The sequence below is a fragment of the Mustela lutreola genome, chromosome 3 (assembly GCF_030435805.1).
Source record: "Mustela lutreola isolate mMusLut2 chromosome 3, mMusLut2.pri, whole genome shotgun sequence".
Classification (NCBI taxonomy): Eukaryota; Metazoa; Chordata; class Mammalia; order Carnivora; family Mustelidae; genus Mustela; species Mustela lutreola.
In genome coordinates this window covers 140,896,482-140,921,192 of record NC_081292.1, presented here as the reverse complement: position 1 = coordinate 140,921,192, position 24,711 = coordinate 140,896,482, and the positions used below count along the sequence as shown (strand labels likewise).

Here is a 24,711-nt window from a genome sequence, read left to right as displayed (position 1 = left end):
AGTGCCATGACATTTTCCGTGGGAGACCATGGTTGAGAAGGCCACAGTGAGGGACTAACTCTTGAACAACCATACTTTTCTCAACACATATATTAGTAGTTCTACTATCAACCTCCTACCAAAGCCTAGGGGCAAAAATAGGGAAAAATCCTCATTTCTGTCAGTTACCATTATCTTTGAGATGGTCTTCATGGTATCAAGGACTGAAGTGGTGAAAACACAAAAATGTACATTGCGTCATTATTATTATTCTACTTTTTAAAGCAGGAAAGAACTTGAGTTCTAGAAGGATGCTCATTTGACAGACCCTGGAGGGCTCTTACACAAAGGCACACGGGTAGTTAGTGACAGCATCAGGCCCACCGCTGGAGTCCTGGGATCTGGAAGTATGCGCACAACTCCTCTCCAGCAGCCTGAGCAGCCCCACCGCAGGTGAATGCCAGCATTTCTGACAAATCAAATGTTGAAGAAGTCACTGTTTTTAGTTTTTCTTCTGAAGGCTCAAGAAGGAACAACTGCCGGGCCCCCTCACCCCTCACCCGAAGTTGAGAAAATAAGTCTAGCTTTCTGCCAAAGTGTGCCAGAAGAAAAATCCAACGAATGGATATTTTAATCAGCTTTAAATTACTTTAGGAACTCAACACAAAACTTTACTTAGTATTAAATAAATAGCCAAATGCATTTTCTCAAATATTTTCAATCATGGGGGAAAAAGTAAGCTATCAATATTTTTGATTTCTAAAAGTCAAATTTACTAAATTAATAAATGCATGCCAGACAAAACCACAAAATTGCAACGGGAACCCAATAATAACATAACAGAAAATGTTCCGCATTATAGTTTTTTATTGGTGGATAATTTATTAAAGTAACAAATCTGAAAACACAGTTTGCTTTTGCTGGAAAGAAAAGACTATGTTAGCGAAGAACTAAGAGAAACCAGAAATGAAGCGTCTGAGAAAAGTTGGCGTATGTTCTAGTCTATGGCAACGCAGCAGCTGAGGGGGGCTGGTTCATCCATTCATGTGAGCGTTTACAGAAGCGTCAGAAACCAATGACATAGAACCCAAAAGCGAAGTCACGACAGATCGACTCTGCGAAACATGCTGAATTACAACCACAGACTACCTGGGACGGAGAGGCGGTGCAGGCTTGTTGTCTCCTTTGTGTGGGGTTCCCTTGCCAGAGAGAGGGCTAATCATGCAATAGCTTGAGTTTCTCTTAACATGATAAACACCCAGGGGCACTAGAACTGGAGTGCGTGTTCACTGTTTTACAAGGACGGCGGAGCAGTGCTATGGAAACAATGGAAAGTTCCTTCATTTTAACCTGGCTATCTGCCCGAACTTCTAACCAAGAAATGATGCAGCTATAAGAGCCAATTAAATCACTATAAAACATTCCTTCATCTGTAAAACATTTTTTTCCCCTGCGAACTAACATTTAAAATAAAATGTCTTCATTTTTGATAAGCAGCTCCACCACCAGTCTCTGGTATCTGATATCATTCAGGGCGGCCATGGCGTCCAGCTCTGGAGATCTCATCAGGGTCGGGCCGAACACAATGCCAAGGTTCTCGGCGTTCATAAGATTCTCCTTCTCGTGGAGGGTCACTCTGGAAAACAGAAGCACAGGGGTGCGGCTTCGTGTAAGCCCGGGCATTCTGCACAGCGCTCGAGCGCTACAACAAAAACCAGGCTCACGGTCAAGGCTCCGGCCCACTTACCAGCTCTTTGGCTACGCTCCTTGTATGTCCCCCTCTTCACCTCAAAGTAAATCATATCAATAAATTAAACTTCTGGTATCACCGAAGCTCCTGGCCAAGCTCACTGTTGGAATGTGCGGGGTGTTTGCCTGTAGTGGACGGGGGCGCTGGGTCGTCTCTATTAGTCCATCAGCCCTCCTTCCCTTGGCTGCCCGGTTCCCAGGATATTTACAGAGTATCCGGGGAAGGGGGTGGCGGAGGCACAGAGTGGGCTGCGTTCAGGGAGACTGAGGGAGGCTGAGTGTCCGTGTTTGCTCTCCTGCTAGCTAGCAAAGGCCCGGACTAGGGCCGGAGAGCCATTCCTTTGCGTTAGTGCTAAGGACTTAATTGCATACATATATGAAGCAAACTTGAATTTGCAAGTGAATTTGTAAGCATATTAAACACAAGTTTTAGCTCCTACTGCTTTTAAAAAGGAGGGAAACCGTGTAAATGTTAAATGCGCCACCAGTTAAATATTCATTTTTGGGTAGCTCTTGCCGAGAGGCATACAAAATAGATGTCAAGTTCTGTCTTTTTTGTTTCTAATTGGCTTTATATTTTGAAATCCTAAAACCACTAAAACTCGATCCCATAATTTAAAACCATTTGCTTCAACTAGTAGAGAGTGAGAGCAACCGAGCACAGAAATGAAGTTACACTACCATCAAGCTACTTAAGACATTAAACCAGAAGTAGCCAGAGTATTTTATTTTCTATTCCTCTCTCTACCTCTTATTTTACTCCATTTTTTATAGCAGTTTTCAGTGTCGGAGACATTACGGCAATAATCCTGTCACCCAGGGTGAAGTGCCTGTTTGGGAGCAAGAAGTAAGGAAAGCGAGACTTCTGGAGAGTTGCTTTGCTCTTTCTTATGCTAATGCTTCTGCCGGGACAGCTACCACCTTTCCTCTTCCCACCAGAACCGGACACCGGACACCGGGCGCTCTCACATATCTGCACCCACAGACCCGAACGGCCAGCGTGGCCACATCCAGCCTGTGCCCGGCACTGGTGCGCACTGTTTAGCCTTCCTCCTCTGCTTGCGCGTGTCTGTAGTTACTCCCTCAGTGATCTGTCCTTTCTTAGATTGTTGGTCTCATCTCATTATTAACACTGGGCCGCAGCACAAGGAGCAACCTCCGGCCCGTGACTTGCCTCTTGAGATGTGCCATGAGGTACCGCAGGGTCTCGCAGTGGGCGGGGGGCAGCAGCCTCAGGGCCTCGTGCAGCGCTTCTAACTGCTCGTCCGGATCCATAATTTCTAAAACAGCAAGCCGAACACCAAGGAGAAGAACTTTAACACCTTGTATAAATGCTTCACTGAATTCTGTTCTTGCAGTGATCACCTAGGACCGGTCTAAAATGCTTTTTTGCAGATCCTTGCCACCCCCCACCCCCAAGCTGTGGAAAGTATTTTAAGGTCCAAGTCTCCAGTTTCTGTGAGACTTGGTTTTGGCACAGCGATACCATTTACTTAGACTTTGGGGGACAGCCCCCACTTGCTTCACTTGAGCGCCTGAGGCTGGTCACTGGGGACCTTGGACACTGGGTAGATCGGCTGTCACCCCAAAGAGTTCAGACACATGTATGCACAGAATAAAAACTGAGACATTCAAATGAGATCATCTTACAACATTACAGACATACTGAAGGGAGGTTAATTCCTTCCAGGTCTTCTGAACATCCCAGTTCTGCCATGGTAACCCCTGCCAGAGGCTTCATTGATATTCATGCTATTTTCTTTGTAAACCAAGAGAGGAATCACCCAGTATTTACTTCCTTAGTTGTTTTTTTTTTTAATTTTTTAAAAAAGATTTTATTTATTATTTATTTGACAGAGATCACAAGTAGGCAGAGAGGCAGGCAGAGAGAGAGGAGGAAGCTCCCCCGATGTGGGGCTCGATCCCAGGATCTTGGGATCAAGACTTGAGCCGAAGGCAGAGGCTTAACCCACTGAGCCACCCAGGCGCCCCTACTTCCTTGGTTTTAATTTACTTTTTGTTATATAAAAAAGTCAAATCTATCCTCAGAGCACAAAAATATTCTACTACGTAGGACAACCGGAGACTGTAATGAGCCAGTGAAGGCAATTCTAAACATTGGGAGTGACAGCAGGGTCCCTGAAATAAATGTGGCTCTTCCGAAGGTAGAAACTTCAAAGGGAACCATCTTCATTTGGACATTTTCGTTTTGTGTTGGCCAAAACCCCAGCACGTTCCTTTGAGGTCACAGATTGCATTTAGTTCATCAGTTATTCCCATAATCAGAAGCAGCAGACGTCTGTGGAATGCTGTGCTCTCAGAGCACCCTAGCACATTCCTGCTTCTCCTCAGATGTCACGAAGATAGGGGGCCTTTGAATGTCGGGGCGCAGGGCAGGTGCAAGGGGACCTCAAAGTGCTGAGTCTGAATCAGGAGAGCAGCCTTGAAATACTAGAAGGCCATAGCTGATCACAATGTATCATTCAAGACACAAGACTAAGAACCCTGATTTTCTAACGTCTAAGACAAACCGACTCCATGGCCATGCATCAGTCAGGGTAAAGCTGACATAAAAATGAATGTGAGCTTTCCTAGCATTGGCAGTGCAGAGCTGATAAATGTCAGAATAGGAAAAGCGAAGCTTTTTAATTCAAAGAAACTTTAGGAGGGGCCGGGTGACTAAGTTGGTTAAACGTCTGCCTTCGGCTCAGGTATTGGGATGGAGCCCAGCATCGGGCTCTCTGCCCAGCAGGGAGCCTGTTTCTCCCTCTCCTTCTTGCTCATGCTCTCTCTCACTATCTCTGTATCTCCGTAAAGAAAAAAGAAACTTCAGCCATTAGGATTTCTGCCCAAAGCTTACTCAGGGTTCCTGGTTCGTTTCTCAGTGATACAGGATGTATTATTTGCCATGATAACCGATACATGGTCTTTGAAACTTCGGGTCTTTAAAGAATGTAAGTTCATAACAGCAGTACCATTTCAGATACTGAAATTTAATCATTTAATTTCTAGAATTAAGAAAACTCCATTTACTATAGAAAACTATTACTTTGTCTTATAATTTTTGCCATGGGGCTAATTAATTTGAAACTATATTGTTTTGGAAATTGAAAAAAAGAGTAACAGTTTTCTTCTAATTTTCATATTTAATCTTTGCAGAGAGAATCTTGAGATGGTGTGAAATTAGGGATGGTGTTGGTGGGCTAGCAAGTAAAATTCCCTGCTCACAGAGAGCTGCTTCTCTCTCTCAGAGGGTGACTGACAATCCACAGTGAACATGGACTTCCAGTCTGTACTATATTAGAATGAGGCCAGTGCTTCGGGAAAGAACAGCAGGGTAAGAACCACTGCAAGTGCGAGGGGGAAGGGCTTCCAGGCAAAGGAGCAGCTGTGTCAGGATGCTGAAGGGCGAGAGGCCTGTGACATCTGAGGACACGTGAGAAGCCAGAGGTGGCTGTGCTGGAGTGAGCAAGAGGGGGATAGGAAGGAGGTCAAAAAGAAAACAGGACACTGTTGTGTCAGGTGCTGTAGGCTATTCCAGGGACTGTAGGCTATTCCAGAGAGAAAAGGGAAGGTGCTGAACAAGGACATGATGTGACAGATGTTGCTCACAGTATCTCTCCTCTGTCTCCCATATGGGAGACAGACTATGGAAAGGCCAAAGTAGAAACAGACTATTCTAGTAACTATTACAAAAATCCAGGTGAGGAGGGCGCCTGGACAGTGCAGTTGGTTAAGCATCCGACTCTTGGTTTCAGTTCAGGTCATGATCTCAGGGTTGTGGAATTGAGCCCCGCAATGGGTTCTGTGCTTAGCGGGAAGTCTGCTTAAGATTCTCTCCCTCTCCCTCTGCCCCTCCCTCCAGGCTAGTATATGCTCTTTTGCTCTCTCTCAAATACATAAATCTTAAAAAAAAAAAAAAAAGACCAGGTGAGGAATGACTCTAGCTTAGACCAGATGGTGGCAGTGACGGTGATGAGAAGTTGCTGGATTCTGGGTATATTATAAAGGTCGAGTCCATGGGATTCCCTGATAAGGGATGTATGAGGAGAAGAATCAAGAATGAGCTAAGTTTTGGCCATAGGTGACTGGGAGGATGGAGCCTCCATAAAGGTTATGGGTGGAAGAGGTTTCGTGGGAAAGACCAGGGTTCTACTCACGATGTCTATCAGACCTCCAAATGATCTCGCTGACGCTGGTGAATCTGGAGCTCGGGGTGAGGCCAGACTGGAGAGAGCAATTTGGGGGCATATGATAAACTACATTTGAATATTCTGACATCAAATTGACAGACTCTTCCCTGGAATTAATTTTTCTCTATTTTTTTTCTACTTAAAGGACTAGTAACCATATTCTTTTTAGAGAACAGAAATCTTTTGTCCTAAGAAGACCATGGCATAATTTAAGCAAAGATAAAATGGAATGTATTTAGAGATGAACAACCACCATCAGTTGTTTCAAGTATGTGAAAGGCTTGTATGCAGAAGAGGGGGATGTTAGGACCATTGCCAATGGGAGGGAGTTGAAGGCAGGTGGCTCTCTGCTGTGCACAATAGGGCCTTCTGACCGTTAAGTCTGTCCACTGGCAGCTGTCTGCTGAGAGAAGCGGCGATCCTGCAATTACCGGGTATTTAAAAAAGAATGTGTCATAGAAGGAAGTCTTGTTAACATGACCCTTTAGAAGATCTAAGAACTCTAAGAATCTGTGGTTCTCAATATAAAATTATGCTTACGCATTCAACAAGTATTTATTAAGCACCTATTATGTAAGTGAGGGACTCCTGCAGGGGCTGTGGGACAATAAACATGAGCAAGAGAACTTCCGCTTGTAAAGGGGTCAGTCTAACAAGGAAGGCAAGATATGAAGGCAACTTTTCAGCGTGAAGGAAGGAGGCCGTAACAGAGGTCCACGTGAAGTATGACAGGGAGACGGAGGAGAAAGATGGCTCGGGGGCTGAGCGGAACAGAGGAGAGAAAGAGATGGCATCTGAGGGAGGTCTGGAAGGATGTGGAAATGTGAACATGGTGGGGGCAGGAAATAAGCACCTGAACCTATATCAACATCTAGTTAAAAGTTCTTTTTAAGGTATGTGCTGCCAACTCAAAGAGAGAAATAGAAATTCAAATAGAAGAAGAAAAAAGACTTAAGGTTAAGGAGTGACTCAGTGGCAGAGTTGAGGGAAAAACTTGCAAGTTCTCATCCCAGGCTTCAGGACATTCTAAGTTGTTTGGGACGAAGAACCCCGGGTTTTATTTCTGACTTTATTTGACTCACTCAGGATTACACACTGAATCACATTTTCTAAGATCATCTGGGAGCACAGCTCTTAGAGTCCTTGGCCAGAGAAAGATTTCCACATTCAGTCCCAGCAGCACTGTTGTCCTTGTAGTCAGAAGCGCCTGAGTGCGGGCTTACAGAGCATGCCTTCAAGAGGCACCTGCCTTCCAGGCCTTTGCACCTGGTGGGGGGAGGGGGAGGGGGGGAGGGCAGCGATTTCTTCCCTGGAGGGGAAGGGGAGGCAGTGAGGAAAAAGGTAGTCTGAGACTTCCAGGTGGTTCCATGGCACTTGCCAAGGGATTACAAAGACCTTTAAGCCCTTCGATGAGACGCCCTGGCCCCCACCACCTGTGTGTCCCTCTTCATTTCCTGTAGCCACTCCCCCCCAGCTCCCAAGCGGTGCATGTCTGCGGGAGGCAGCAGAGCTCAGATGGCTTTGGCAGGAGAAAGCTTTAATGTGAACTTGGAATTTCTGTTGGCAAGAAATGCTAATAAATGCCAGAGAAACCCGAGCCTTCAAGAAGACACCACCACCCCCACCCCCCACCCCGTTTCCTAGGGGCTGAGTGAGAAAAAGGTTCAAGAGTCCCTGCATCAGGAAGGGTGGGCCAGCCCTGACCATCTTTGGGAGGACTTTCTGCCTTTCGATCTTCCTCCTGTGGGTAAGTCTTCTGCTGCTCCAGGGAGCCAGGCAGTGGGCTGAGTGGAGAGAGAGGGTCTCGGACATTAGACACATGTGAGTCAGAATGCCAGGGCCTCTTCTCCACCAAAAGGACCTTGGACAATTTACTCACACCCTATAATATCCCCTTCCTAAAATGCTATCCTGGTGGAGCACCTGTCTGCCTCGGTTGGAAGGACATGCAACTCTTGATCTCAGGGTCATGAGTTTGAGCCCCATGTTGGGTGTAGAGGTTACTAAACTAAACTAAAACTAAACTAAAATGAAAAAAAAAAAAAAAAACAAACGACTAAAATGAAATTGTGGCTATAAAGTGCCTAACATGATTTCTGTACCTAGTATATGCTGTACAAATCTTAGCTTCTCTTGTCTCCCTTCTGAGCCTGTAAAGAGAAAGGCTGCATCTATGTGTCCAAAGATGAAAGCGATGCCACTGCTAGAAGAGACACAGACAAGGACACCATATTCCATAGACAATAGATTAATTGCAAACACATAAAATAAACACTGATATCGTATTTAAGTATTAAGCCATGGTTTTGGTGTCAGGGAAATCACACCTCAAAATAGCTGAACTTATGAGAAGGAATCTGCCTTGAGTTAGGACGTTTTTATCCTGTGATAGGCTCTGAACAGCTCTCTGAGGTACAAGGGGGGGTTCACTGACAGGAGACGGAAGGCCTGTTCCAGATACAAACCCTGAACGCTGACAGATCGTTTGGAAGGTTAACCGAGGCAGCTGAGGTGGGCGTTGCGGGATGAAGGTGGAACAGTGTGGGAGTGTGAGAGGCAAAGACCTTGAACCCCATTAAGGAAGGCTTGGATTTTTCTTCTGCATCAATGATGTGGTTGTGTCGAGTTCAGAACCTGGGTCTGAAGAACGCTCTGTCCCCTGCTAATGGGGAGCCTTTGGCTTTGGCGCAGAAGCCAACGTTCAGTTTTACCTCAAAGTGACACTGGGGACAGGAACACTGCCCCCTTGGGCCCTCAGTGTTGTCCTGGGGATCAGGGCAGACTGTGGACTGAACAGCCCTTCGTGATGGAAGTGTCAAGTGCTGCCCATGTTCATGGCCATAAGGCTTCTCTGGGGCGGAAACGTCTGGGCCACAAAACAGAAACCCAGAAGCTCCTGCAGACAATTTTCATGATCAGCACCAAATCCATCCCAAAATAAGAGGAGTTAAACTCCCATGGAAGTGACCTAGAGGCTTTCAGGCTCCTAACATGGACATTTGTACAAATCAGTCTAATTCTTCTGGATGTTCTCTACATGAGAGCTGGGCTGACCCGCAAGAAATCAGGGCTCCAGGGAGCTAACCACAGAAATTCTCAACAAAAGCACTGAAGGGGAAACTAAAAACGAGAACAAAGCAAGTCTGTACTTCAAGAAATTTCCAAGTCAAAAAGCAAATCAGTGTTACTAAGAAAGTGATGTTATTATTTAAAGATCAAGACAACATATGGTTTTTAAGAGAGAAAAGAAAATGACAGAAATAGCTTATCTTTTCTATAAAATGGCAATGCCAACACTTAAAATCTGTTAAAAATTCCCTTCTTTAAAAAAATGTACTGTGAATTACAGGTATGAGTTTTGCACCATAAATATAATTTGGCATATGAGGCTTTGCTTTTTCTCATTTGCATTTCAACTAGAACTTAAAAAAAAAAAAAAAAAAAAAAAAAAAAAAAAGAAACACTTCTTGATCTAAAACCGTGTTCCTTAAAGTATGATCTACGGACCAGTGCCAGTTCACAAACTGTCTGTTAATGGTTTGTCACAGGATAAGGACATTGAAAGTAAGAATTTAGAAACTTTTATGGGATCTGATTGAGCAACTTTTATGCCTAGCTGAATCTAGAACAAAATAGTTTGGTCCTGTTTTTCAATTTTATTTTTCTAGTTATTCATTTTTACTTTGTGGAAGTGTTGGTCCTTACCTAAGGAACACTGGGTTAAGCCTTACTTTGGAAAATGAGGGTTAGCCCATGACAAAGAAGCTTCTGATGGCAGAAGTCATAAATAACCCATGTTAGAGAGGGGATCAAAATTCTTGTGAGTATATTAGCCGTGGAGAAAGGCGAGGGGGAAATACTTAGTAAGCATTCAAGAAACTCAGGAAAAACCACAGAAATGATTACCAGGAGGAGGCAGTCTGGGGGGTCATTCGGAATGCGTGGCTTCATACTTACTGGCGGACTCGATAAACTTCGGGTAGGCGTCGTACGTGATGAGTGGGATTGGGAGATCCCTGAAGTAAAGTTTCAGCGCGCCAGTGATGATGTTGATGTCTTCATACATGTTCACAGAAATATCTGCCTTCTCCCCATCTTGGAAGGAGGTTAAAAAATAAGAGTAAGTGTCTGAATGCATAGCACTGTTTTCATAACATGTTTTTGGGTACAGTCTTTAGAGATTGGCAGTGCGTCAGTTTTTAGTATCAAATTCTGTGTGCCGATGTATATAAATGATCAATTTTCTGTGGAAAGCGAAATCATTTTTTAAAAAATTTTCTATTCTGAAGTTACTTATTTTTCCAGGTTTAAAGAGGGGGGAGTACAAGAGGACAGAGGTCAACAGCAACATTTGTAAATTCCAGGAGTACTTGAGAATTCCTAGGGGAATGAGTGGGATTGCTTTCTCTTTCTTTTTTAAATAAACCTAGAGAATGTGAAAAATAACAAGAAAGCCACTCCTAACTTACAAAAGGCCACTTCTGACTCACCCCAGGCTCTGATACATGACCATGACACGTTGGGATGCTGTCTAAGCCTTGGGGGTAGGCAGATAGCAAGAAGCACGAGAGTAAAATGAAACAAAACTTTAGAATGTTGAAATAACAAGAAAAGAAGTTATACAGTAGAGGAGTAATTCAGAGGAGCTGGGCCTTAAGACTCTCAAGGGAAGCTGGCCTTCTTTTACTCCCCTGCATTTTGTCACTGGTTAAAATACCTGAATTTTCATCTACTAAACATTCAATTAGTGCCTACTCTGAGCTGACCTTATCCTAGGTTTCTTTTATTCCGTTTGGCTTACAAATGATTTCGGCTGATTAAAAAGCAGCCTGTTGGGGCGCCCGGGTAGCTCAGTGGGTTAAAGTCTCTGCCTTCGGCTCAGGTCATGATCCCAGGGTCCTGGGATCAAGCCCCGCATCAGGCTCTTTGCTCAGCAGGGAGCCTGCTTCCTCCTCTCTCTCTCTCTGCCTGCCTCTCCACCTACTTGTGATTTCTGTCAAATAAATAAATAAAATCTTAAAAAAAAAAAAAGCAGCCTGTTCCCTACCCTCATACTAGAATGGCTAAAATCCAGAACCCTGACAATGAATGCTGGGAGGACCAGGAGCCACAGAACTATACGTTGCTGCTGGTGGGAACACAAAAGGTACAGCCACTTGGGGGTAGGTGGTTTCCTAAACATACTCTCACCATATAATCCAGCAATCACATTCCAGGGTATTTACCCAGAAGAGCTGAAAACTACTTATGTCTACACAAAACTGTGCTCACAAATATTTATAGCCACTCTCATTCATAATTGCCAAAAAACTGGAAGCAATTGAGATGTCCTTCAATAGGCGAATAAACTGATATATCTAGACAAAGAATGTTATTGAACAACAGCAAGAAAAGAGCTATCAAGCCATGAAAAGCAATGGGAGAACTTTAAATGCATACCGCTAAGTAAAGGAAATCAGTCGAAAAAGGCTACATACTCCATGATTCCGGCTATATACATTCTGGGAAAGGCTTAACTGTGGAGTCAGTAGAAAGAACTGTGGTTGTCAGGGGTGCAGGGGGAGAAGGGGAAGGAAGAACAGGTAAAGTACAGATGTTTTTCATGGTAGTGAAAGTTCTATGTGCCACTTAATGTGGATATATGACATTATGTATTTGCCAAACCCACAGAACTCTGTAACATAGAGTGAATTTCGATGTGAGCTACTCATTTTGGTTATTAAGAATGTACCCATGTTGGCTCATCAATTGTAACAAATCTACTATACTAATGCAAGGTGTTAACAATGGGAAACTGGGTTGGGGGGAGCATGAGAGGAGAGGTTAGATGGGAAATCTCTGTGAAATTTTGTAAGCTAAAGCTACTGTCAACCTAGAACGGTAAACCTAAAACTACTACTACTTTTTCTTTAAAGAAGCCTCTTTTAAATGCAAAATGCCATGGCATGTCATACATTCACATTGAAGTGTGAATTAGATCACTGGTATGTGTCTTTCACACTTGGGTGAAATCACGGGCTGTGGTGGTCCAAATTGGGATAGACCACTTTCTGGGAGGAGAAAGCAATGTAGAATGCTTCCCTGGGGAACCCTGGGCAAGAGGGCAGGTGCTAGAGGCCCAAAGATATGGAAAAGGAGATGGGAGGGCACAAATGGTAGGCAGAAAAACTGCAAAGGTAAGTATCACCTCTATTGACATTTTTATTCAGGGAAAGTGAAAGAAAACTGGTATTCTCTCCTGCCACATAGTTCCTGCTTCCGCCTTCTATTAGTTATTTTTCTATGAGAATCCACATATCAAATATCCTGTCTCATTATGGGTTACACATCCAATTTTTGGTTTGGAAAATAAAATTACCAACCTTATAGCTCAGTTTTATGACAAGTTAAATCGAATCGAATTTAGACATGGATCTGAGAACCCTTTTACCATTCAGCTAATTCTTTCTACAGTGAGATACTGCAGTCATTGCACCTTCATCCACTCTCCTCTCACTTCTTCTCTCTAAGCCACAGCACTTTTCAGGGCCTTGACAAGGGCAGCCTCAGGGCTTTTGCACAGACTCTTCTCTTGCCAGCGTCTTTACATATTATGTGGTTAACCTCTGTTCTTCTCTGGAAAAGCCTCTTCTGATCTCCAGCATTCCTCCAACCCCAACAAACTACGTTATATTCCAAAGTTATTAATATTTTCCTTTATGACATAAATTCAAATAAAATCAGTAACGATTCTGTAGTAGGGGCATCTAAGTCATTAGACTGAGTCTCCACCCAGTCAAATATGGTGATGGGATACATGGATGACGGGCGGTTTGATGAGCCAACTCCAGCCTGGGAAATCTGAGATCTGCAATGACTTAGATTCTCCCAACCACCCTGCCCTATCTTCTCCATGATTTCTGGTAAATTTAACTGTTCTGTGTATATTTTTATGAACAGGGACCAGCCTTGGGTGCTCAGGTACTGGTAATACAGTTACATTTTATACAGTTTCTTCCTCACCTTGAAGTGTAACACTTTAATATACTAATAAAAAGTAGAATTTTAAACTTTTAATTTGGAATAATAATCAACGACTTAGACAATAATATAAATATAAATAATTAATATAAAGAATAACAAAAACTGTGCCTTCTTGGCAGAGGGCATTGTTGTCCTAAGTTAATGAACGTGCTGAAGAACATACCTCTGTCAAAAGCCATCTTGACATCTTCAATTAAGTCACTAAATCCTGATACTCGATACAGTCCTTCAGAATTAAGACCTGTAAAAATAAAGCAAGGGAGCTAATTAGTTTCTTTGGAATTATGCCTTTTCTCCAAATTTTAATTTCTTCCCATACTTCAGGCTGGGGAAGTAATGTGCATGAAAGAATGATTAAATACACTTGTTTAGAAACCTCTTCACATTTTCTCCTAAAATAAAACCACTGCACTCATAGTTTTTAAACTCTGACCTACTGTTACCTGAGTATTTGTAATTTGGCTCACCACTGAGTCTAATTAAATCAAATATGTTGAGTCTTAAGGGAAATAATTCATCACCCCAATTATACCATAATTCTTTACATAACCGAAGATTAAGATAACCATGTTAATAGGCCCATACCAGTGTTTCCCAAATGGGAAATAAGAATGGGGATGCAGCGTTCTTTTTGGCTTAGGTTAGTTTTAATAGAGCATTTACACCTTTGCTTCTTGGACCTAGAAAAATGTAAAAAGTGAAAAACAAATTGCTATCTATATGTCAACTTTTATAGACTAGAAGCATCATCATCCATAAAAATATTTTTTTATTTCCTGTAACTAGTTCAATGCACCTTAAAATCAAGCTAGTTCATTAGATGCTACATTAACTCATTTCAGGCTTTCAGATCATTGGACATCTGAAATCATTCCCCCCTAAACTTATAAAAGAAGACAACTGGATTATGCAATGAGGCACCCAGAAGGGCATGAAAACTTGCATTCATGGTGCATTACAATTGCTGAACCACACCGGAAATGCCTCACCTCTAGATTCAATTTCCCTGATGCACATGTCCACCACCATTGGTCGCTTGGTGATATGGGCTTTCACGAGTGTTGTAAGGTCACAACTGTACACCTTCTTGACATGTTTCAAGTCTGGCTTACAGTCATTTGGGACCATCTTGGAACACTGCTTATGAACATTCAAACCACAATCTAAAAGAAAAATACAGAAAGGAAAAATTCATCAATGTTTTGAGCAGAGTTTTGAGCATTCTGGAGTGTTTATTTTAGCAAAAGACAGTCCGTCCAGCTTCAGTGAGGCTTAAAAGGGGACTAGCTTCCAGCAGTTTCTGCAGAGTGTAAAAACATTCTTCCCATCTTTTCTCTTGGAAAATTTTGGATTTAAGTCAGCAGATGATAATTCTAGCTCGTGCTTCATTTCTTACTTGCTGTGTGATCTCAGGAGAAATTCAACCCAGATGAAACAAAATTAGTGTTTAAATGTCTACAAAATATAATATTATGCCAAAGAGGCAACTTAAAATTGTCCATTTCTTCAAAGTGACATAAACATTATATTTGATGTGGGAAATAAGATTATACTTTAATATATTTGATATGGAGAGGAATTAGCTCTCCGAAAGTAAAAGTATCCCAGGATCTTCTTAAAATCATGCCATTCATATTCATATCTCTTCATAAGCCTTGATATATAGATATATAAAACAATAAATTTAGCGGCTAAAAATAGCCATTTACTATTAGCACTGGCTTACTGATGCCAATCACTAGTCCAAATGCTTTACATTATTTCCATTAAGCTCACAAAACTTTATAAAATACATACTATTTTTCTTCTTATTTTATAAATCTGACGAAACCGAGCACATGTTAGTGATTTACCCAAAGTCATGCCCTGAGTTTGCAATGGAATTGAGATTTAAGCCTACAGATATTTCTAGGGTCCACGATTTTATCACCTATAACCATCGTGCCTCTCCTGAAGCTTGTCCTTTGCTTTGTAATTTTACTGAGTTGTAACTTCTAAGATGCCAGAACTCAAACATCTTCTAGTTAATGTCAGGAGATACTTCATTTTCAATAAGAGAGCAATGGAGTTTTAGAAGGGACAGAGAAGAATTCAAATATTTTGTTCTTCTCAAAGAACCATCACTGAATAATTTAACTAAAATAAATGTCATCTTTATGTTTCTAAAAACCTAACCCATTTGATGTTTTTCATAAGGACTTGATGTTGACCCCTTGTAAATCTGATTCAGAGATATCCAGGTCTTAATGAAACAATCTGAAAATCCTACAAGGCCACGGCCACTGCCTGTGGTCCCTGGGCAAGCTTTAGTTTTCTTGCTCTTTCAGCAAATGTTGGTGCTTATCATTCTAATAATGACTTGGTAAAGCTGCAGTCTAGTTCTATAGGGCGGCAACAATAAACAGAGATGAGGGACATTTGCCAAAATTTATAAACGGAATCATTCTTTCGTTAAATATGTAGACACTGCCAACTTGCAATGCATACGTAAGGCCTGTGTGACTCAAAGGGAGGAATTCCACTGTAGTGAGCACCTCCCATGTGCAAAGACAAGCTAGGTGCAGAGGGACACTGGGTCTTTGCATATGTGTGGAAGAGAACAGCACTGGAGAAGGCACAGCCAATACCAACAATGCCCAATGTTATCCTCACTAAAGAATAGCAGCTGCTTCTTTGAAGACAGAAATCGGCCTCCAGAGCACGGAGCTGGATCTGTATTACCAGAGGACATGGCTTGACAACATTCTGTAATACTTAGACAATGTCCAAGTGATTACATCACCCAGACCCCCAGTTCCTCTTTATATCTCTCTTAGTTACTGGTAAGATTTCTGATTCAATCCTAAGGCAAATCAATGGCAAATGTCCACTTAAAAGACCTTGTTTCCCCTGAATATTTTAATGTTTTCTATAACTTCTCTGAGTTAGAATTAGCTCTCTCATCTATTAGCTGTCCAATTCTGAGTGCCTTTCCTGCACCTCAGTTATGTAAAATAGGAATCATAAAAGTATTTATTATCTATCCATTATAAGTTCCTGTGAGACTTTAATATTAATATATGCAATTTCTTAGCCATAGTAGGTTAGAGGTGTTTACCAGGACTATGTTGTTGTCATTATTGAGAAGAATCTTTTGAGAGGCCTTTTCTACGCGGCAGCCCAGGGTCCGTTACATGGCATTGTCCCAGTCAGCTTACGGTGGGAAGCTAAGTGGGATTCTGGGACAGCTCTGTTCGTCCCATGTGAATGCGACAGGACGTGGATGCCTCGGGTTATAGCTGCTTCTTCCTCTTTACTGTTCTAATACATTTCATTTACAAAAAAGCGTCTCCAAATAAGTACTTCATTTTTCTTGGCTTTTACCAAATCTGAGTTTTCAGCCACTCATTTTTCAAATATTTTTTCAGCCTCTCTCTTCTTCTGGGACTCCAAAAACGCAAATGATAAATCTTTTACTATTCTGCTACAGGTCTCTGAGGCTGAGGTCACTTTTCAAAGTCTATTTTCTTTCTCTTGTTTGAGTTGGAGAAGTTCTATTGATCTGTATTCAGGTTCACCAGTTCGGTTCTCTGTCCCCTCCATTCTGCTATTGAGCCCATCTATCCGGTGAGTTTATTGTTAATGCAATTTTCAGTTATAAAATTTCCATTTATTATTTATTTATTTAAAAAAATTTTTAAAAAGAATTTATTTATTTATTTGACAGACAGAGGTCATAAGTAGGCAGAGAATCAGGCAGAGAGAGAGGAAGGGAAAAAGCAGGTTCCCTGCTGAGCTGAGAGCCTGAGCCTGAGAGAGCCTGAGATCATGACCTGAGCCGAAGGCAGAGGCTTTAACCCACTGGGCCACCTAGGCGCCCCTCCTTTTATTTTTCGTCTTCATTTTCTATTTCTCATATTTCATTTGTCTCCAGAGTGTTTCTAATTGCTTGCTGGAGCATTATCGTGGTGGCTGTTTTCCTGGTCTGATCATTCTAGTGCCTAGGTCGTTTCGGTACTGGCATCTGTTGATTCTTTTCTCATCTAAGTTGAGATTTTCCTGCTTCTCAGTATGAAGTTTAATTTTGAATTGAAGGCTGGATGTTTTTGAGTGTTACAAGAAGACTCTGGTTCCTACTGAACATTTCTCTTCGCAGAGTTAACCTGTTGAGATTCAGAATGCGTGTCCTGGCTTGCTTTTGTAGGCCAAGGTTCAAATACCTACCTAGTTTGCAAAGCCTTTGTAACATTACCGCAGTGCTATTTTGCCCACCCTACTTGTGCAGTACCCAAATAGCAGGACTGTATCCCACATTCTGGGGAGGGAGCCGGCCACATCCTAGTTAGTAGGGTGGGGATGGAAGCCAGGGTTTGCCCAGAAGCCTGGTTGAGAAGGAATGCCGTGCCATGTGGAACCACAGGGTACATGTGGAAGACAGGGTAATGTCCTGTCTCAGCTGCCTCATCACTGCAGGTCAGGGTGAAGACAGGGCTTCACCCACAGACTTGGGCTGAGAGGGTGCTGCTCCTACTTCGTGGCAGGACAGAAGTCCAGGTGTCACCCACAGGCTCAGCCAGGAGGGGCTACCGCTTCCTTCCTGCCAGGCAGTGATGAAATACAGGGCTCCACTCACTCCCAGGTGCGAGGTGCACCCTGGGGACTGCAGGGCAGGGCGAAACCGGGTTCTGCCCATAGACTACTGAGGGTGGCTGCCGCACTATGCCTTGTTCGCGATGCTTGCCTGGAGGACAGCAGGAAGGGCAGAAAGGGTTCGGCTGGCTACCCTTTCCCAGGGCTTTGGCTAGGAAGAGAAGGCTTTTCTTTGGATCATCTTTGGTCTGTGCTTATTGGCACTGCTGGGTTGTGGGCCTCTCCCATGCCCAGGCTGGGGATACACGGGAGGGAGGAAAAAAGCCAACCCCAACTACCAGGCAACTTGCTGTGGGGTTCCTGGGGTTGGACTGCCCGCTTTTCTCCACTTTCAGAGTCTTCTCATAGCTGATGTATAGGTTTTGTACAGGGTCTTTTGTTATTAATATTGTGAGGAATAAAATGAAACCTATGTATTTATCTCGTCCAGAACCGGAAGAACTCGTCCATAGTATTTAAATGTATAAAAGTCAGCAAAGCTTCATAATTTCATATTAATGTTGATGTGCCTCATACTTGAAGTGTGTACAAAGAAGCAACAGATCCAGTTGGAAAGGGCTTTTGGTAACAGCCTATCCCATTGCCTTTACCTATAGAGGCAATAAAGCTCCAAGAGTCCAAATAACTTGTTCCAGCCGGAAAGTGGCAGAACTGAGATGGAGCCTTGGCCTCTGGATTCCCAGCCTGTGCTCTTCCCACCGAGCGACGCCTGCTGCCCTTCACTAGCCGCGTATCATACACCCAAGAGTTGGTTTCCAGCCCCGAAGATGTATTGGCTAGTTTCAACCTCTTACTCGGTAATGTTTACTGTACCCATTGTTTGTTGTATATACTTGAGTTTCAAAGAGACATTGTTATATTTTACTGTTTTACATATATGTATGTATGTATGTATGTATATGTGGGTGTATATACATATATATAAATGATTTGGCAAGGACTTTTTTATCAGTGTACTTTTAAGTTTTTATTTTAATTCCAGTTAAGACACAGTATCATATGAGTTCCAGGTGTACAATATAGTGATTCAGCATTTCCATATATGACCCTGGGCTCATCACAAGTGTCCTCCCTAATCCCCATCACCTATTTCACCCATCTCTCCACCCACTTCCCCTCTGGTGACCATCGGTTTATTCTTTATTGTTAACAATCTGTTTTCTTGGTTTGTCTCTCTCTCTCTCTCTTTTTCCCCTTTGCTCATTTATTTCCTAAATTACACATATGAGTGAAATCATTGGCAAGGAATTTTTTTTTTTTAAGATTTTATTCCATTGAGACACAGAGCACAAGCAGTAGTGAGAGAAGGAGGCAGAGACAGAGGGAAAGGGAGAAGCAGGCTCCCCACTGAGCAGGGAGCCCAACACACAGGGCTCGGTCCCAGGACCCTGGGGATCACGACCCAAGCCAAAGGCAGACGCTTCATTAACTGAGCCACCCAGGTGCCTCTGGCAAGGACTTTTAAAAATCAGTGATAGAAGCTACCCATTATTTTCTTGTTTTGTCCTATTCTTTCCCCAGGTATAAATTCCATATGGAAAACCACTACAAAGCAATCCAGTAAAATTTTGACACATAATCAAAACAGGTGAATAGCACTTCTCGTTTGATGTTAATGCTAACATTTTTCCATTCAATAACTGGAGTCAGCTATCACTTTAAACATTAGACTCCTAGATTATTTGTGACTCAGTGACAAGAGGGTAGAGTGATGACTGAGCTCAGATTTAGGAATTAAGGAAGAGGAAAATGTATTCTAACCTGATCTATTTCTTCCATTTGAATGAGAATAAACTATGGGTGGCGCCCAGGTGGCTCAGTGGGTTAAAGCCTCTGGCTTCGGCTCAGATCATGATGCCAGGGTCCTGGGATTGAGCCCTGCATCACTGGGATCTCTGCTCAGCAGGGAGCCTGCTCCCTCCCCGCCCTCCTTTTCTGCCTACTTGTGATCTCAGTCTGTCAAATAAATAAATAAAATCTTAAAAAAAAAACTATGCGACAACATCTTCTACTCCAGTTTAGAAATAAGTTTCAAAAGCCAAATTTTTGGCAGGATTAGCTATGAAGTCCTTCAGATGAACAAAGGATAGGGCAAAGTCATGAAAATAAAGCATCTTTATACCCTTAAGTTCACGGTGCAATATACCAGCTCTGAGCTCGCTCTGAAAATCGCTCCTGCAGGAACTAGCCATACATCATATTTCAGTTTGCCATTAAGACTTTATTTGGTTTTCATCCTTATTTATTAAAGTCATATAACTCCTCTACCATTCCATTTCTCCCAAGGAAGCTCTACACTGTAAACAACAACAAAAGTCCATAAAAGATAATTTCATTTGTTGCATCTCTTGGTTAGTAGGTTATTTTTATGCTACAATGAAACATTTCCCCCTCCTAATCCTTCAAGTTAATAAGCATGGACTAAACCATATGAAAGGAAAAATGAAAAAACTCAACTCACATTTTATTCTGTCCTTTATTAATGTTTCTATTACTTAGACACTAACTTTAAGCTATTCTCAGATTTCAGAATTCCTGGGGTTTGATTTCTCTAAAAAATGGATGTTTCATATCTAGAAAGCACAAAAATCTATCTTTTGAAAAAAATAGCTTATATTCACATTATATTGTTAGGATTAAAAGGTAATGTTAATGCATGTTTTGAAAGGAAAGATAATTGTTCATTCTTTGAGTGTTCATATTTTATTCATTTTTTAAAAAAATTTTTGTAAAGTACTCTCTATACCCCATGTGGGCTTGGACTCACAACTCTGAGATCAAGAGTCACATGTTCTAGCCAGGTGTGTTCATATTTTAAATAATTGCGAATCAAATTTTTATTCTAAAATGTGTCTCTTAGATATCTCCCTCCCTGAATATCCATCCAGGGAAAATGGGAATAGCCCAATTCTCATATGTATCAGAAGTCATTACTTTCATAAGCAAAATTATAATTTTTTTTTTGCATATTTGTGAAAATACGGCTACATGAAACTTCTAAACAAGTCTAATCAACTTCTCACTGGTAATTTATAAGGACAAACATAGGGGCACCTGGGTGGCTCAGTTGGTTAAGCGTGTGGCTCTTGGTTTTGGTACAGATCATGATCTCAGGGTAGTGAGAGCGAGCCCTCTATAGAGCTCTGTGCTCAGCACCCAGTGTGCTTGAGACTCTCTTTCCCTCTCCACCCACCACCATGCACGTGCGCGCGCTCTCTCTCTCTCTCTCAAATAAATGGATACGATTTTTAAAAAAAATAAAAGGACAAACATAACTTTTTAGGTCCAGTCAATCAAAGCAGTAATTAAGATAAATTATTTCCACTTCTTTTCTTCAACCTAAAAGCTAAGTCCTGTACTTTAAGCAATGAATACATTTTATTACTAGGAAAGAACTCCCATTCTCTGTTGTGGCGTGTGTGTGTGTGTGTCTCTGTGTGTGATGACAGCAATGTGAAAAACAGAGTCGCTTGAATAAATAACCAATACTAAGTTGATGTGTGATTTACAATTATTATCTGGCTTAATTCTCAGATTATTATGGCAAGGCTGAAGTGAAAACAACTCAGCAACGCTGGTGGAATCATGGTCTTTTTGATGGGAGGGGTGTTTGGCAAGCTCAGTGATTATATAACAACAGATGATTTTAACTTATAAGTTAAGTCCCTTTCATAGAGAAAGGAAACATGGTTTGGGGAAACTCTTTTTTGTCTGAACGAGGATCCTTTGAACTCTGCTGTTACAAACTACCTACAGGTAGTTTTTTTTTTTTTTACAGTGCTCATAAATATTAAGGTCTCTGCTCCCAAGTTGCCGTTCCATGCTCCCTTGCCCTGTCCTTGTAGTCTTTCATGCAAGCTAGAGGGAGGGAGATGTTGGTAGACAAAGAGGATGTTTGGTGCCTGCTCTGGGATCTCAAGAGCAGGCATAGGAAAGGCCGTGTCTACACTGCCTGTCCCTCCGCTGCCCTCTTCAGCCGCAGCCTGCCTCTTAGCCAGCCTAGAGCATGTGGGTCGGAAGGGACAGCTTGCCTCTCACTAACTGGATTCAGTCCGATTCTGGCGGTAACTCTGCCAGCCTGGTGCCTGGAACACCACTCGACAATTCACATGATGTTTAACAAAAAAAAAAAACAGAGGGGGTGGGGAGATACAAAACTGATGCTTTTGGCCAATGCTCCCTGAAAAATTCCTGACATGCTCTCTTCTGCCTTGGTGGATTAAAAAAAAAAAAAAAGACACCAGAACAAAGCAAGCTGTCTTAGGATCAAAAGCAGATAAATACATCTCTTTTCAGATAGGCAGTTAGCCTGCCCTCTTCCTTCGGAAGTAATGTCTTAAATGTTCAGTGGCTAGTGTATTAGTTTCCCATTGCTGCTGTAACAAATTACCACGAACTCAGTGGCTTACATCATTAGAGTTCATGTCCTAGTTCTGGGGGTCAGATGCCCCAAGGCCACAAGTTTCCCTAGGTGGATATCAAGTGCTAAGCTTCATGCAGGCCGGGGCTTCTTCGGGAGGCTCCGGAGAGGCAGTGTTTCTAGGCTTCCTTTTCCAGCTTCTAGAGGCTGCCCACATTCCTTAGCTCCTGGCCCACTTCCTCCCTCTGCAAAACCAACGGCCTAGCATCTTCTCCCTTTTCTGAGGTCTGCTTCTGTCCCTTTTTTTCAGACTGTGCCTCTTTCTTGTAGGAACCCCATGACTGTGATTATCCTGGGCCTACCCCAACAATGGAAGGTCATCTCCCCATTTCAAGACCTTAGCTTGAATCAGTCCCTTTTGCCATTAAAGGTAACATACTCACAGGTTCCAGGGATTAGAAAGTGGACTTCTTTAGGGAGGCATTGTTTAACCTTTCATAATTCTCTCTCTTTATATTCTTAATTCTTTGCATTCTGTTTTAAAGTGGATGACTCAAAGGTCAGGATCAGCCACTTCAGAGCTAAAAATTCGTTGTCATAGAAAACAGAACGAATTCAAATGCCAACCTTCACATTTAAAAAAAGGAGTTGACTTGTTCTTATACATTAATATGGTTCAAATCACAGAGAACAGAATGCTTTCATGGACAAGGCATAAAAATGAAAATTCTCCTCAAGGCTTTTCTTTCAATTCCTACACAATTGTGGAGACTATTAAAGCGGGTAGCTGTAGGAGGGGGCAAATCACTTTCTCTTTCCTTTTCCTTCCTATTATTACTATCATAAAAGTTCCAAAGCATTTCTTTCAAACATGATTTGGGATCGTAGCATATTGTCAAGGGTTATGCATACAAGAACCAATTCCCTGCTAACATAGCAAACTCAGAATTCTTATGTAGATGGGCTTCATATTTCAAAACTTAAGTGGTATACATCATTACTCCCATAAACGAGAAGCTTTTAAATCAGCGATAGTCACAAAGCATTCAAGAAACTGTTGCAAGTTCTTGGCTGGTCTGGCTGTGTCAAAGTTTCTAAATTTATATCTAATCCCTAATGCTGACTGAGACCAACATTCCTTAAGCAGGTGATTTGTGCCCAGGAACAAACACTTCCACACTGTAGATGGTCTTAACATCACTGGAGGTTCCAATGTGTTCCCCTCCAGTTCAAAGGCTTACCCACAGCCTGTCTAATCTCATCCTGACTGGTAACCACCAGTCGAAGGCTGACAAGATTATCCTCATTTATTCTCTGGGCAGAGACTTGCAACTGGGGTTGTCATCCCTCTAGGATGATGGACGAGTCAGACTGGATCTGAGCCGAAGCTCTCTATGAGATACCTCTGTGTGGTTCAAAGTCAACACGAGGGGAATTTTTATCCCTGTGTGTGACAGGGAGGTCCTTGAATGGATTTGTCTAATGATGTATGCCTGGAACCTTACCATGCCTTACTGACGCTACGGGAATAATAACTGAAAGAAGGGCTTGGAAAATTAATGTGCATTGCATATTTTACCTTGCTATTAAAAAAAATGCAGTTTAGAAGTAAGAAAAATCAGACCCCAGAGATTTCTGCACATAATGGGCAATAAAAATATTCCACTAAAAATCATGCCACAGAGTTGGGGGGGTTGTTGGTGGTGCAGACAGTTGAGTGTCTGACTCTTGATTTCAGCTCAGGTCATGGCCGCAGGGTCCTAAGATGGAGCCCTGCATCAGGCTCTGCACTTGGTGGGTGAAGAGTCTACTTGAGATTCTCTCTCCCTCTACCTGCCCTCCCCTCCCAAAAGTCAATAAAATCTTAAGAAAAAAAATCATGCTGTAGGAGACTTCCGGGGAAGATGGCAGAGTAGGAGGCTCCTAGTACACTTACTGCAATGAGCACATTGGAAGGTGCAGAACTGCTGAATCACTGTATTGTACACCTGAAACTAATATAGCATGTGTATGCTACTTCTACTGGAATTAAAATTTTTACAAGATCATGCCACTAAAGATGGGGTTTTTTTAGTGATAAACTTGATAGAATTATTAGTTACCATTTTGAAATACTTTTAATATACAGTTTTAAGTGCTAAGCTTCATGCTAAAAGAGATGTAAGAATGTATTTTTTACTTTAAAAATTTAAATAGCAGAAAGAAATGTCTATGACCAAACTCTATAATTTAAACCATTATTTCTAAGCCTATGTCAGAATTTAGAGTAGTTTGAATAAATGGTCAATTCTTGGTATAGTTGTTTTATACAAAGGAATTTCACATGATGTGAATAACTTATTTTCATAAGGCATTTCAATGTATCCCAGAGTTGCTTATTTCTTTATGAGTAAAACTTCAAAGTTTCTTCAAAATGTATATCTAAAACTACTGTGGTCATATTTTATAGAAAGGATTCGGCATATTCAAGATTTCAAAATGTCACAAACAAAATATTACTGACTAAGTGGTTTTTCAGAATTTGGTAACCATCTTTGAAGATAAATTCACAGATTTTTAAACTTCAGTTTGATTTTGCAAAAAAATGTAGTAAGGACAATCCAGCTTAACAAGTTATCTTTAAAATTCAGTTTCCAAGGCAACAATCATAGGTCCCTGTACACTGCTTAAAAAAATCATTTTTATAAATTTAGTTACTGTAACATCAAAGGCAAGAGTTAAATATAACTGCCTTACTTTTATCTCCTTTTATCAGACTTTCTGAACAGGCCAACTTCT

At 41.9% G+C, this 24,711-nt stretch overlaps 1 protein-coding gene across 4 annotated transcripts in view; it reads right to left on the bottom strand.

Annotated features, from left to right (window-relative positions):
* Window positions 1-828: 828 nt before the first annotated feature.
* Window positions 829-24,711, bottom strand: part of CHN1 (chimerin 1) — a 212,643-nt gene continuing 188,760 nt past the window's right edge. For all 4 annotated transcript variants that reach the window (XM_059166986.1, XM_059166988.1, XM_059166987.1 and 1 more), the window contains 4 exons: window positions 13,934-14,107; window positions 13,108-13,185; window positions 9,879-10,016; window positions 829-3,008 (listed from right to left, as the gene is read on the bottom strand). In XM_059166986.1, the coding sequence (XP_059022969.1) occupies window positions 2,830-3,008; window positions 9,879-10,016; window positions 13,108-13,185; window positions 13,934-14,107 (569 nt within the window). In that variant the 3' untranslated portion in view covers window positions 829-2,829. The remainder of the gene's footprint in view (window positions 3,009-9,878; window positions 10,017-13,107; window positions 13,186-13,933; window positions 14,108-24,711) is intronic.